The sequence below is a fragment of the Manis javanica genome, chromosome 6, assembly GCF_040802235.1.
Source record: "Manis javanica isolate MJ-LG chromosome 6, MJ_LKY, whole genome shotgun sequence".
Lineage (NCBI taxonomy): Eukaryota > Metazoa > Chordata > Mammalia > Pholidota > Manidae > Manis > Manis javanica.
Genome location: NC_133161.1, coordinates 1,053,094 through 1,068,425, shown reverse-complemented (window position 1 = coordinate 1,068,425; position 15,332 = coordinate 1,053,094). Strand labels below are relative to the sequence as shown.

The window sequence follows — 15,332 nt, the reverse complement described above, 5'->3', positions numbered from 1 at the left end:
GTGCGCATGGCATGTCCGCACTCTTCCTTTTCGTGCCGTTCATTTTGGTGTAATTTGCTCGTAAATTTAACGTTGTTTAGATTGCTTAGTGTCTTCCTAATGTGGACCTCTTCATGGATTTAGTTGAGATTTCTGAGGGAATAGCTAGATCTTACAAAGGTTTAAAGATGGGTTTAATACAGGAAGCCTAGAACACTGCAATAAGAGCCTTACATCATGTAGACATATGCCTTTTTCAAGTAATACTTGTGTCTCAGGATACAAACTTGTGTTAGGGTATAATAAAGACTTGCCGAAAGGTACTTGTAAAACGATCAAGAATGCATTTTCTTATTTTCCAAAGTCTGTATTAGGGTTGTTCAGAAAGAGCCTGCAGGGTCCGTACCTCTGTGTCTTCCTGTGTGTCTGTCTATAGGGAGGAATCGGTATGAAGAGCTGGCTCACTTTATCGTGGAGGCTGACTAGGTCAGGACCTGCCGGGCTGGTCCCGAGGCCACCTGGCTGGATGAGCCAGCATTCCATTTCAGAAGCCATCAGACAGAAAATTCCCTTTTATTTAGTGGGCTGTTGGCCTTCTGCAGGTCAGATGAGGGCAGTACCCTGAGAGGGCAATCTGCTTCCCCCAGTGTGATCTGAGTGCTGACCTCATCCACAAGCACCTCCAGACACACCCAGAATCACATTGGACCACATTCCTGGGTGCCCTTTGGCCCCTTCCAGTTGACAAGTAAAGTGACCCCCTTGACTTGAGAGTCACAAGCCCACCCCTGTTGCCTTGACAGCTGTTTTCATCACCTCCTTAAACTAAATCTCCAAGTAAAGACAAAAACAAGGCCACATTCTGCTGTCTTGTGCATGGCTGAAAATGCCAGCGATCCTTTCCCCAGATGGGAGGGGAGGCCCCAAGTCCCCTCTTCCCCTTGATGTCCCATAGTTGAAATACTGGGATAGAAAGCCGCTCGTCCCTGATGGGAGGGGGGGCGGCGATGAGAGACAGGAGGTGAGGCTGTGTGCGTGGACTACCTGTGGCGCCCAGCAGTTCCTGCCCTGGTGTTGCTGCGGGTGGCGTGGCCTGGCTGGTACTCACGAGTGCCTCCCCTGCTTGGGCCATAGGCTCTGTTCAGCCACCCGTTAGCGGCTGGGAGAAGAGCCCTTGGGCGGCATGTTGGTTATGCTGACGTGTCTGACTGATGTATTTCCAAAATGCTGATGCAGTATCCTTTTTCGCCTCAAGAACATCACACAACATGCAGTCAGTGTAAGAATCTGGAAAATGCAAATGAGGTGGGGGGAGTCACCCTTTGATTTCCACCAGCCGACAGCCCACTGCTGTCGTGTTCTCTCCTGTTTTTCTCTAAAGCTTAAACTCTGGACCACTTAAAAATCTGTTCTGTACAGGCTCACTGGTTAGGTTACCTCCTCTGATGGAAAAGTAGGTTATCTTAACTATTCAGAATAAGTACAGGTATCCCCTGCCTTCCAGACTTCAAGCTCTGCCATGTCACATTCATGAAGACCTGCTTACGATAGCATGGCAAAGGCTTTTACCGTGACAGTGAAGAATCTCCTTTGGATTTCTCTGGGTGGTAGGTCTTCTGGAAAAGCGAGGTGGCGTGCTTGTTTGCGCTGGCTCTGTGCCCCACCCTGCTGGCTCACAGATCCTCACAGGGAACACACCGCTTTGGGGGCGAGGAAGCCTGTAAGGCTCTGAGCCCTCAGTGCACAAGCCGTCTCCCTCCGGGATGAGCTGGTTTCCCTGAAGTTGCATTGCTGGGTTGAAGGGTTTCTAAAAGCTATCTAATGGGGCTGAAGATGATAGCTTACCATACACACTCTCATATTGCTTTTTAAAAGGGCAAAAACCAGTGACAGAAAGCTCTTAATAAGGATCTGTCTCATATCACGGGGGCTGCTTTAAACAGCATGTCCCCATAGGCATGACATTAAAAAAATGTTTCTTGTGTCACCATTATTGTGAGACTTCATTTTTTTTATTAAGGTATCACTGATAAATACTTATGAAGGTTTCACAAGAAAAACAATGGTTATTTACACTCACCCATATTATCGAGTCCCCCCCATACCCCATTGCAGTCACTGTCCGTCAGTGTAGTCAGATGCCACAGAGTCCCTATTTGCCTTCTCTGCTACACTGTCTTCCCCGTGACCCCACACACACCATGTGCACCAATCATGATACCCCACAATACCCTTCTCCCTCCCTTCCCGCCTGCCCTCCCACACGCCTCCCCTTTGGTAACCAACCACTCGTCCTTTCATGGAGTCTGTGAGTCTGCTGCTATTTTGTTCCTTCAGTTTTGCTTCGTCGTCATACTCCACAAATGAGGGAAATCATTTGGTACTTGTCTTTTTCTGCCTGACTTACTTCACTGAGCATAATGTCCTCCAGCTCCATCCATGTTGCAAGTGGCAGGATTTGTTTTTTCTTTACGACCTAATAGTATTCCATTGTGAATGTGTACATCATCTTTATCCTCATCTACTCATGGACACTTAGGTTGCTTCCATATCTTGGCTATTGTAAATAGTGCTGCGATAAACATAGGGGTGCATCTGTCTTTTTGAATCTGAGAAGTTGTTTTCTTTGGGTAAATTCCAAGGACTGGGATTCCCCAGTCAAATGGTATTTCTATTTTTAGTTTCTTGAGGAACCTCCATACTGCTTTCCACAATGGTTTAACTAATTTGCATGCCCACCAGTAGTGTAGGAGGGTTCCCTCTCCAATATTTGTTGTTCTTAGTCTTTTTGGATGCTGGGCATCCTAACTGGTGTGAGGTGATATCTCATTGTGGTTTTAATTTGCATTTCCCTGACAATTAGCGATGTGTGGAGCATCTTTTCTTGTGCCTGTTGGCCATCTGAATTTCTTCTTTGGAGAAGGGTCTGTTTATATCCTCTGCCCATTTTTGGGTTACTTGCTTTTTGGGTGTTGAGGTGTATAGTTCTTTATATATTTTAGATGTTAATCCCTTGTCAGATATGTCATTTACAAATACATTCTCCCATACTGTAGGATGCCTCTTTGTTCTGCTGATGGAGTCCTTTGCTGTTCAGAAGCTTTTTAGCTTGATGTAGTCCCATGTGTTCATTTTTGCTTGTTTCCCTTGCCCGAGGAGATGCCTTCAGGAAAAAGTTGCTAATGTTTATATTCAAGAGATTTTTGCCTATGTTGTCTTCTAAGAGTTTTATGGTTTCATCATTTACATTCAGGTCTTTGATCCATTTCGAGTTTACTTCTGTGTATGGGGTTAGACAATAATCCAGTTTCATTCTCTTGCATGTAGCTGTGCAGTTTTGCCAACACCAGCTGTTGAAGAGGCTGTCTTTTCCCCATTGTATATCCATGGCTCCTTTATTGTATATTAATTGACCCTGTATGTTTGGGTTTATATCTGGACTCTCTAGTCTGTTCCACTGGTCTATGGGTCAGTTCTTGTGCCAGTACCAAACTGTCTTGATTACTGTAGCTTTGCAGTAGAGCTTGAAGTCAGGGAGCGTAATCCCCCCAGTTTTATTATTCCTTCTTGGGATTGCTTTGGCTATTTGGGGGTCTTCTGTGTTTCCATATGAATTTTAGAACTATTTGTTCCAGTTCGCTGAAGAATGCTGTTGGTATTTTGATAGGGATTGCACTGAATCTGTTGGTTGCTTTAGGCAGGATGGCCATTTTGACAGTATTAATTTTTCCTATCCATGAGCATGGGGTGTGTTTCCATTTATTGGTATCTTCTTTAATTTCTCTCACGAGTGTCTTGTAGTTTTCAGGGTATAGGTCTTTCACTTCCTTGGTTAGGTTTATTCCCAGGTTTTTTATTCTTTTTGATGCAGTTGTGAATTGGATTGTTTTCCTGATTTCTCTTTCTGCTAGTTCATTGTTAGTGTATAGGAAAGCCACAGATTTCTGTGTATTTTGTATCCCGCAACTTTGCTGAATGCAGATATTAGATCTAGCAGTTTTGGAGTGGGTTCTTTAGGGTTTTTTATGTACAATATCATGTCATCTGCAAACAGGGGTAGTTTAACTTCTTTCTTGCCTACCTGGATGCCTTTTCTTTGTATTTCCTGATCGTGGCTAGGCACTGTCCTTACTTTCATAATGTACTTCTAAACCAACTTTTGAAGTAGCTTATAAAGAAGGTGATTTTATAACTGAAAGTTTTTATTGAACTTAGAATATAAACACTAAAACCACTTTCTTAGTAGTGGTATCCACATGGACACTGGTATCCACACAGACAGCTGCACTCAGAAGTCTTGGGAACATTGTTTAAGTATTAAATGTTCTTGAACCTAAAGGAATAGTTTTCACAGCAGTAACAATGGGGATGTTGTTTTACAGGCAGACTGTGCTCCAGTGTCAATGAGGTTGTGGAGCATGCCAAACAGTGGGGAAGGGACTGTGTGTGGTGGTAAAGCCTAAAGCTGGTCACGTAAATTCTTAACAGTAAGAGCTGCTGCACAGAGTTTAAACTCTTGTTTCTAAGATTTCTGTTTCTTAACCTCGGTAGCCATTGGAGGGGTGCTAATTGCCGTTTTGAAGGTCTGCTGTGTAGGAAACGTGACTGTGTTGGCCGTGCTGGTAAGGTAAAGCATGAGTTACTGAATAGAATGCTTGGGTTTTATTTGAATTAGGATAGAGTCTGGAGAAATTCAGAAAACATTAGATTTCAATGAAGTTTCTGGTAAAATTATTTATTCACACTCCTATTCACATTCCTAAATACTGTAATAATGGAATTGTAAGCCCTGTTTACAAAGCGACTTGCAAATGGTTACAAATGAATTTCCTAAAATTACTTTGTAAAGAGTGGCATTTTCTGTGGGTTATGGTAAAGTGAGTACAGTGTTGGGTCAACTTGATAATGAGCACCCCCCGTCCACACCCTCTGGCAGGTGCTGTGGAGCAGGTCTCTGCTTCGCCTCCTCCAGCGCATTCTCCTTTCTAGATCTCTCAGTAGCCAGCAGTGACTGGTTTGTCTGAATGTTTTCTTCTTCAGGTCCGGTTTTCTGCATTTGGCATTAGATAAAGCTGGCTGGCTGGGTTCTGTTCAGGCTCCCTAAGAGGCTGGGCTTGTCTGTCTGCTCTTTCACCTGCCCCTGTTCTGGGCTTTCCTGAAGCTGCCTCAGCCTTGCCAAGCTTGGCATCCCTTGAGGTCCATAACCATGTGTGCATTGCCCGGGGCCGACCTGGCCCGTTCTCAGGTCATACCTGGTCATGAGAGGTCAGTTGAATCCTGGATCTCGGTGGCTGCTTGGTCTCCTGCTCACCGTGTTTCCTCTGCCATCTCCTTTCATTTCACTAGATTCAAGTTTACCTACCAGCTCTGCTTTGGACACTCTTCCCTGTCTTAAAAGCACACCTTCCTAGTTCTGCTACATGTGTGTCAGGTTGCTTTTCTCTTTCCCCTTCTTGTATTTCTAGTTCACCCTTCTTCAGGATTCCTTGTTTTTACTTTTTTGTGGAATTCTCAGTTCCCCGAAAAATTACAGCACTAATTTTGTTAGAACCTTAGTTCTAAACCTTTCAGAAATTTGTGTAGTTCATGCTTTCCCTTAAGTACTCATTGATGGTCAGCCAGAAAAATTCTGTGAGCTGTTAGGGCTGAGCTTATTTTTATTTCCAGGGACATTTGCTGTCTTTGGTAGCAATGTGATGAGTATTTGTATCAGTTATTTTCTATTAAAATAAAGCATGTTATGTCTGCCAATTTTAATATTTATTTAGATTTGATTTCCAGCTAATCCTTTCTAAAATTCTTTGTGACATCAGGCTTACAGAAAAGTAAAAGGAACTCCTAATGTCCACAGCCCGAAATCACCAGCTGTAAAATTTGCCTCATTTGGTGTAAAATTCTCTCTAAATGTTGGTATAACCCATTTTTATTTCTATTTCTATTTCTGAACTACGTTGGAGGAAGGCAGTTCAGCCTCCGTGAATACAGCCCCACATCTGTGTGAAGCATCTTCACCTTTCAGAGGGCGGCAACGGACCGTGTCAGGCGGGGACTTTGAGTAAAAGGTTGTGCGAAAACAGGGCTATGCCCAGGTTTGAAGCGTACAGGAATGATCCGATTTCATTATTATTTTCAGACGCACCGTATTTTTACGTCAGTCTGGTGGTTTATTCCCTAATGTACTCTAGCTTGAATTAATGAGTAATTGAAACTGCTGGGCCAGGTGGACTTTGAGTTGCTTTGTAGATGAGATTCATTATTATAACTTCTTGGCAAGTTTTTTGTTCCTCATGGAATAATGTGTTACATGGCATTAACCGATTTTCCCTTATTGCAGCTCTTTCATGAAAAAATTAATGTGAATAAATACTTGACAAAATGCATGTTTGTTTTTAGAAGACCCATTTGAAGAGTTTTTTGGGAATCGAAGGGCTCACCGCGGAAGCAGGAACCGAGGGACGGGGCCATTTTTCTCTGCCTTCAGTGGATTTCCGCCTTTTGGAGGAGGATTTCCTTCTTTTGATACAGGTATTAAATCTATAGATTTAGTCTTTGTTATCTGAACAGAAATTAGTGCTGATAAATACAATATTCTCATGAGGGCAGTTTGAAGCACATGTATTCCTTTTGATAGAAAAGCTTTGTAGATAGGCCAGTATTTTTTATGTGTACATACTTGTGCTTAGTGACCTACATTTCTTTCTAATCTTTCTAAGAATCTTATACTTGAGAATCTACTCCTAATCTTACAGTTAAAGGTCCACTTATAATGAAATTCTTGATTAAAAGGAGTATTGTGTTTCTGGGTAAGTAACTCGGAATAATCCACTTAGACAGTCTCACCAAGTCTAACCTCCATGGCAGAAAGAAAGCAGACAAGTAATTTCCCGGGGGGGGTTCGAGTTGAAGGGACCAGTGCGGGGCTTCAGCACAACCCAAGGTCTGTGCAGCCACAGCCTGGCCAGGCGTCCCCCACCAGCCCTCCCCCTGAAGCAGCGGTCTGTGTAAGGGCTGGTCCACTGGACAGGTGTGCCCGCGGCACAGCCTTGCGCTGAGGCTCAGGATTCTCGTTTTTGAAGATCCTCTAGTTTCTCTTAACAGGGACTGTTTTCTGATTCTCTCATTTTTATTTAAAAGCTGTGTGGTAGGAATGGCAGTGCTTTTATGGAGATGGCCTGTGTGACGCAGCCCAAAATGTTCTCTCAGATAGCATGCTGATGACATGCAGGCGAGTTGTCCATTTGGTCGGACTTTATTAGCATGAAGGTGCCTTTAGTGCTTTTGTCCAGTACATCCTGAGTAGATGCCATGAATGTGCTGAAGGTGACATGTGGCAGTGTCGGTGGGGGGAGAAGAAAGCTGGCTGAAAAGGTGACGGATAGTACTTAAGAAATGTGCGGTTAATGTGAGGTGTGCATGTCGGTTTGGTTCTTACCTTTAAGGAGCCTTATAAAGTCTTGTTCAGGGAGTGTGGCCTTTTGTCCGAATGTGAACATTTTGCAAATGGGAAAAGCAGTGAGCCCCTGTAACAGGCAGACCGATTTCAGTATGAAAGAAGGGTTTCCTCTCTGGTGGCTTGGAGAGTCCAGAGTCCGTGGTGTGATTGAGGGTATTGCCCACCAGCCGTGGAGCCTTATTTTTCAGACAGTTATTTGCAATATTTCTTCTAAAATTATTGTAGCTTTTAGAACAATTCATATTTGATGTCATGGTCACATTGCAAGAAGGTCAGCAAGTTGGGTTTGTCACCCTGGGGTGAAGTGGCCCCGTTGGAGGGTGACGCAGACTCCTCTTACCCCCACCTGCTCCAGGATGCCCTCTGTGAGTAGGGTGGGTGCCGCGGAGGACCAGCAGGGCCCTGTGAAGGCAGAGGGGGGAGGGTGTGACAGGAAGGCAGCTGCTAGTGGTCGTTCCATCCCCCGTGGTTGTGCACATGTCCGCCTGGGCCTTCTTCTACTGTGGATTTGGTCCATTCTGTCTCAGTCACACAGCTCACAGCAGATGTCTCCTGTAAAGATGAGAAACGCAGCAATTGCTGCATTGAGTTGGTATTGGACGTATTGTCTCTGATCTCTGCTGTTTTCCTACAGGATTTACTTCCTTCGGTTCACTAGGTCACGGGGGCCTCACCTCATTCTCCTCCGCGGCATTTGGTGGTAGTGGGATGGGCAACTTCAAGTCAGTGTCAACTTCTACCAAAATGGTTAATGGCAGAAAAATCACCACAAAGAGGTAAGCAGCCTTCTCTGTTTAATATTTTAATACGTAGGCATAGTGTTTCCTCAGTACCACAGCTACTCTGCACAGCCCAGAGTGGGAAGGACAGGCTATATGTCCAGTCTGGCACCAGGAGAATCTTTCACTAATCTCTGAGCTAGTTTTCCTTGTTCACGTCTGCTTAATGTTTTTCTAGAAGTAAACTTTATTTAGAGCCATGTGTAGTGTTTGAGAAGGTAAGTTTTGCTGGCATTGTTGAATGGTACATGGAAAACCTTTTTACCGTTTTGATTAACAGTACCTGTGCTTGTACATATTAGTGTTAAGCTGTATTGTATTTGAGACAAAATAGGGTCTGTCAGAATATATCTATTTTAAGACAGATTTATCATCACTAGGCTGGCCTCAACTGTCTTTCCAGCCTCAAAATCAGTGATTTCATGTACACCTATGACAGATAAGTCCTTAAACAAACATGCATGTATGTCCACACTTATACTTAGTTCCAGTAAAAAGCTTTTAAATGCATTTTATCCTCCAGGATTGTCGAGAATGGTCAAGAAAGAGTTGAAGTTGAAGAAAACGGCCAGTTAAAGTCCTTGACGATAAATGGTAAGGAGCAGCCGCTGCGCTTGGATAACAAGTAGCTCAACGCACACGTGTAGCAGAATTTTAACTCTTAACAAGCATCATTTGAGGATTGACAGGAGCTTTTTTTTGAAGATTTCAGACGAACTCGACTTTGATTATAACTGTACCTAATCTAAAGTATTTATATGCAGCTCATCGGAGCCCTGTTTGTCATAGACTTTTGAGTTTATTGTTGGGACCACTTAATAGGACCATTTTTTTGTCTTTAAAATTGTTGTAAATCTCTGTACGCACTTTGCTTTTTTATTAAACATAATCTGAGGTGGCCGTGACTTTCGTACACTAACACCAGCACGGACCTGCTTTTCCATTGTGTTTGAAACGTGAGCCACGTAGTGTCAGCCTGCTGTGAAGTTAACATTGCCAGGATGAATCCTCCACAAAAATAATTGCAGTTTTCCTCAGTATTTAGTAGTGAAAGATATTAATGGTAATACATTTCTCGTTTAGTATAAATTGAGGATGTTTTCTAGTTGTGCATGAATGCTGGCAAGTTAGTGAGTTTTGACAATTGTTTAAATATGTAATGTTAAGCTTGGGTTTAAAAAAGTAAAGCTGGTAAACTGGGTCTTTGTCATTTGCTTAAAAAAAAAAAGAAAATAAACGCGAATGTGTTTGGTGCATTCTTTCCTGAGTGGGGCCTGTGGCTCTCCTGTGTCTGTGTGTGATTTGTGCCCAGGCTTCCGGTGTCCCTTCACTGCCCCTTCTGTTCACTAAGGCAGCAGCTGAACTTAGTGACGTGTGTGTTTCCTTCAGTCTGGGGAGTATATGAAGATTTTCTTATGTTAATGATTAGTAGTTCATTGAGCGTTTTAATATGGAACATTTCTATGGGAAGGGAAGAAACAGCTGTACAGTTCTCTTCATTCTTCAAAGTATGTTCTACTTTTCTTAAGTTACGTTTGGTGCCAGCTCATTTAAAGACCGTATATGGATAAAGTCATAGGATGAGAGAAATGTGAGCAAAAACAGGCGTTTCTTTTGTTTTTCAGTCTATAAAATCTGTCAGGATTACCACTGATAACAAAGCATTCCAGCCAGAATATTAAATTAGACTTCGGCTGCAGTTAAGCCACCCCACGTGGTTTTGTTCTGGACATAAGTGGAATGAGAGCTCGCCGAAGGGTGGGCGGCCGCCGAGGACCCCTGGCTGTGTGGACCTCGTTGGGAAGCACACAGAAATGGCCCCTGTGCCGTAGAGTGTTGAGAGACCCTAACGCATTATTACTGGAAATGATAAAAGGTATTTTAAAAATCTCACAGAAGCTCTAAAAGGAGCACTGCAGAATTATGCAAAGGCTGACAAAGTTAAAAATGAGAGATGCCTAAGTGGGTTATCTCAGCTTCAGAGCATTGGGATGAGGGAGGTCAGGCATGTTGCATGTTGGAAAGGGTGTTTCAATCTCACAGATTAAAATTGTGGTGCCAGAAAGCGTGCTTCAACTCACGTTGTTGGGCTAGATGATCTTGTACCGTGTGAGAGGCGCAAGCACAAGTCACACTGCAGTGTCTTGGCTTGGGTCCCTGGGTGAGTCTCGGTTTTCCTGCAGTGGGTGGGGTGACCCATTTGGTGGAGCAGGCTCGGGGGGCCCCTAGGAACACCGGGTAAGCGAGAGTAAGTCTTATTACCCCATAACTGTTGGGAGTGTCCCAGGAAGCATTTCACCGTGGCCTTGGTTTTACACTTGTGAACATCCTGGGATGCTTGAAGCTTTGTGTTGAATGCAACTACTGCTGTCAGCGATTTACTCAAGTTGATGTCATAGGATAGGCAGATGTTTGACTCTTTAGGGATCTCTTTGGTGAAGTTGTTTTTGAGAGGAGCATTACAGTCGGTGTTCACCAGCTACATTTGAGAAAATCGCCTTTATCATTCAGCACTTTTATCGGTAGGAGTGTCAGTCTAAGTCACTAATAGGGTGGAGAACTTGCTGGTTGCTGGCAGTTCTTGTTCTTGGGCTCTGCGTGCAGTCTGGCTGACCGCGCTGCGTGGGGTCTGTGGGGCCGGGCAGGGCTGCTCACACGGCAACAGCGGCAAAGCGCAGCATGTGGCTTACACCACAGGCCTGGCCGTTTGCCAGGCCGTATGCTTTGCTGGGGAAGCTTTTTGTAGGCTGGGTGCCCTTGAAGACTGGAGCCTGACTGCTCACCCCATGGCGTGTGCCCAGGATGCCAGTCTGTGTGGGCACCAGCCCCTGCCCTGTGCTGTGTGCCGTTTGCTCCGTGTCCCAGTCCACGGAATCTTGGCAGTCCTGTGATGGGTCTTTGGAGGACAGCCCTGGGCAGTCCGAGCCGGCCACGCCTCTCATCCACGTAGCTCTCCCTGCGACGTCCCGCCCATTGGTGTGCCCCCAGTGCAGATGGGTTGGGCCTGGCGCTCCGTCCTGACTGGGTTCTGAGGCTCCAGGCTTGATTTTGGAAACTCAGTAATACTGACGCTGTGAGTGTGGCATAAATGGCAGTCATTTCCTCTCTGCCCTTCCTTTAAGGGCAGAGTCGAGAGGTTTGTGGGTCACCTGTGGACTCTGCGAAAGCTACTCCGACAGCTAGGGTGCCTGTGCTGGGTCTGCCTCAGAGCGCAGCCCAGGAGGCGAGTACGCCCAGGAGGTGACCGCCGCCCCCAGCGTGCATCTCTGCAGCACTGCAGAGTGCCGATGGGTCAGCCTGGGAGCACGCGGTCCCGCTTCGCCAATGCCCAGTCTGCTCTTGGAAGGCTTTATGGCATCTGCTTCACTGCTTGGGCCACTGAATGGTGAAAGTTCACATTTAGTTTCGTGGTCTAATAAATGCTGTGAGTCACTGCGTCCTGGTCTTTCCCGTCCAGGGGGGTGCATGAGTCCCCAGGTGCAGCACATCGTGCCTCTCTCCCCACCCCCACCTCCCACCTGCTGCCCGCTGGTGGCTGTGTGTGTCCTGATGCAAACAAGGACGGACAAGAGGACAGGCCTCTCAGCGGTTGTGGGGAGGCTTTGCTAAGGGACCTGCAGCTCTGACTCAACGGAAGCGATGTTGGGCATCTCTGTCCATGCTTGCTGTGGTCAGGGCGCAGGGCTGGGTGCTCTGAGGTCCCCTGGGCCCTCACAGAAGACAGGGGCCTGCTGGAGACTCTCCCTGCGGCAGCAAGCCACATGGCGGTGACTGGTGCCAGCCTGGATGTCCCCAGGAATGGCAGCTGACAGAGGCCGGGGCTGTGCAGCCCCCCGCCCCTGGAGCGTCAGGTCTGTGCAGCGTGCAGCCCGAGGGAGGCTTGTCGGGCATTTCCACCCAGATGTTTTCTTCTCTAGGTGACATTTTATTTGTTGGTTTGAGGTCATCAGAGGCATTTCAGTTTGTATACAATTGTTAACCTATGGACGGAAACCCTAAAAAGTGGTGTATTGTGATTCTTCCCTAGACATTAACTAAGCCCTCGTGACTTCTCAACCTAAGATTTTGGGGCGGATTTTTCTTCAACTTGGTATCGAATACCAGTATCTTTATTCCCTTTTTTTTTAAAGTTATCATTGATGTGCTCTCTTAGGAAGGTTTCACATGAAAAACGGTGTTACCGTGCCCACCCATATCATCGAGTTCCCCTGATAATCGCGTTGCAGTCACTGCCCATCAGTGTAGTGATTTAAAATACTCAAGACCCATTAAAGGCGTGACTGGATCATGAAATAGCCATTTGGTGCGCTGTGGATCAGGATATGAAACATTCCCTATCCCACGTGTGGAATGTCAGGCCGACACCTCGCGTTCCAAGTCCAGTCTTGTCTGGATGATCCCAAACCAGGTGACTGCAGGCGAGACCCATTTATATTTTAGGATGGGTTGGGTCGGGGTTTCCCTTTTTGGAATAGTTCTGGAACCCCTAAGAAACTTGGTTTTACGAAATAGTTGATCAAAACGATCTGGGTTGTACCTTGGGGGAGCAGAGGGCCCTGAGCCCACGTGGCTCTTGACCTGGCACAGGGCTGCTTGGCTCCTTGGGTTTCCTTTCTCCCTTCTCTGCTGGCTTCTCAGTGGTCCACTACTGCCTGTGACCTTTGTCCCTTTCCCTTCTGGGTGCCCCTTTCTGACGGGGGGTAGCCCTTTCCTGCTTCCCTGTTTCCTCTCTTCTGGCCTTGATCAGTGGGGTGGGGAGGAGCCAGTTGCCTGGCCGCCCTGCCTGCCCCTAACATGGGGCCTGTGGCACCTAACACCCCTCAGCCGGGGCTGGTAACCTCTCCCCAAGACTCAGGTTGCTTGCTATGATGCCAGGGCTCTGGGCTGCTGGGCTCCATGCTCCGCCTGGGCCACCTGTCCTCATGGGCCGTTGGAAGGGTCCGTGCAGTGAGCCATGCCGTGTTTGAGGGTGCTGGAAAAGCACTGCGGGCTGTTGGCGGGCCTGAGGGAGAGGCAGCCCAGCAGCTTCCCAGTTGTTCCAGAATGGCTGGTGTCCTGAGTGGGTTGCCCCATGCGGGCTGTCAGGGCCCTGTCAGTCCTCTGTCCTGGCTCGGGCACTCCCTGGCCACTGGCGTCTCACGCAGCCTGGCCAGCATTGGTGCGCTTCTCTGTAGTTTTTGCATAGAGCCTAATCTCAGAGTAGGTCCATTAAAGCAGGAACCTCACAGTCGAGTAATGGTTTGAGCCATGTGTACATTTAAAGTCACGTGTGGCTTCCTGGAGCACATATGTCAGTGGCAGGATCGCAGCGGGATCGTGCGCCAGGTGAACTGCGGGTCATCCGCGTGGCTGTGCCTGGCTGGGGCCGGCCGGGATGCAGTGTGAGCCGTGTGGGCCCCGTCTCTGCTGCCCTTGGACCCTGGGGCCCAGCTTGCTGCCTGCTCTGTGGTGGCGGCTGCCTGTTGGGGTGCCGCTTGTTCGACTCACTGTGGTGTAGTCTTAATTTCTTAGGAAGGTGTCTCTTCTGTGGCCTTTGGTTTAGTATCATGCATCTTCCACACTGAGTATTTTCTCCTATTTTCTTACGTACGTTCATGTGCGTTTAAGTCTTGGAATGCTTGTGTTGAAAACATAGAATTTTCTCCCAGAATCCTTGCCAGTGTCAGTGAACATTTGCTAAACTTCCGTTAAGTGCACTGCTCTCTTGGGACTCTCCAGTTTTTTGTCCTTTTGCTCTTGCTTCATGATTCTCATTTGCTACAGGAGAAGCCCGAGAAGCTGCCTCCAGAAAGCCCAGACAGGCCGATCAGTGCGACGTAAAGCATGTTACACGGTGGGAAAGCAGCGGAGCCCCTACGGGCGGACAGAAATTAGACTCCGTGCCTTGTTCAAAAATTCTGAGGGTTCGGGTTGGCCGTGTGTCTTCCCGCAATTTACAGCCGGTCTGGAAGCACGTCGTAAAGCAGCATGCTTCGTGAGCAGCCTTGTCTTGTCTCTGCGTTTGAAAGCAGCCCCTTAGGGCAGCAGGCAGTGCACGGCAAGTACAAAGCTCTTGTGCATGGCCGTAGTTTTCCATGTTATTTGACTTGAAAGAACGTATCTCACTGGGGTTCGCTTTGCGTTTGCCGTTGGTTTCAGGGGACCGTTGCTGGCGAGTGGTCCTCTGGCAGCCCTGCCAGTTGTCAGCGGGAGCCCAGGGGTGGCTCCCGGCACCGTCCCGAGGCCTGCTTTCTCTCTGCAAGGCCCACATAGCCCGGCTCTGCTCGCGCTCCTGCTTCGTAAGACGACTGTGAGCGAGTTCTGGGCACACCCTTTGCTCAATTAAAGCACGTTTTTAAAAACTATGTTTCACCTGAAGAACCTTGGGGAGAAGCTAGAGTCACTTGTCATGGGATCGCGCAGAGCAAGCTGTGTCGCAGAAAAGCCAGCCTGCATGTGACCCTGGAACACCAGGCCCTGCTTCTGATGTGCCTTTTCAGGACTCTTCAGCGGTTACTGGGGCAACCTTGGTGCTGCTTGGTAAGAGCCACGCTTTGGCCACTGGGTTGGTGACTGGAGACTGAGACTGAGCAAGGAGCTGGCCCCCAGGCGTCCTGGGGTGTTCAGGCGTGCAGCATGGAGTCGCTACAACGTGTATTGTACTTCAGCTTATGGCCTGGGCAGCCGGAAGTGAGAGCTGGACGTTTGCCTCCCTTGGCCTCCAGCGCACTGCAGGCCTCCCCAGCCACCCCCAGCCCCTTCCCCCCAAAACCGTCCTGTTATCCGTGAGGGCCTCCGGGAGCTGACCCTGGCCTGTGCTGGCACACTGCCTGTCCCCCACGTGTCTGCCATGGTGTCCCTGCACCCTCTGGCTCCCTGGGCTGTGTGGGGCGCCGGCAGCTGTCCTTGGGGCCACCTACAGAGCGGGTGTTGGAGCAGGGCTGTGAGCCTAGTGCCTGTGAGCAGAGGACCAGGCGGCTCCGGGAGCAGGGCCTCTTCTGGTGTGAGCACAGGCCCGGCGCCCTTCGTGTTTCCTGACTTCATTTTAGAGCGTGTTCAAGCCGGTAGGCAGTACTAGCCTGGCAACAGGCGGGTGGGGGCCCGGGGAGTCTGCGGTGCGCACTGCAGCTCCAAGGCCGGAC

The 15,332-nt window shown here is 47.7% G+C and overlaps 1 protein-coding gene across 2 annotated transcripts in view; it reads left to right on the top strand.

The window, feature by feature from the left end:
* DNAJB6 (DnaJ heat shock protein family (Hsp40) member B6) overlaps positions 1-15,332 on the top strand; it is a 67,368-nt gene that overhangs the window by 38,117 nt on the left and 13,919 nt on the right. The window contains exons 6-8 of one of the 2 annotated variants that reach the window (XM_036999288.2): positions 6,376-6,504; positions 8,067-8,208; positions 8,735-8,805. In XM_036999288.2, coding sequence (XP_036855183.2) covers positions 6,376-6,504; positions 8,067-8,208; positions 8,735-8,805 — 342 coding nt within the window. Of the gene's footprint in view, positions 1-6,372; positions 6,505-8,066; positions 8,209-8,734; positions 8,806-15,332 lie in introns of both variants that reach the window. The other variant, XM_036999287.2, reaches the window with a different exon arrangement.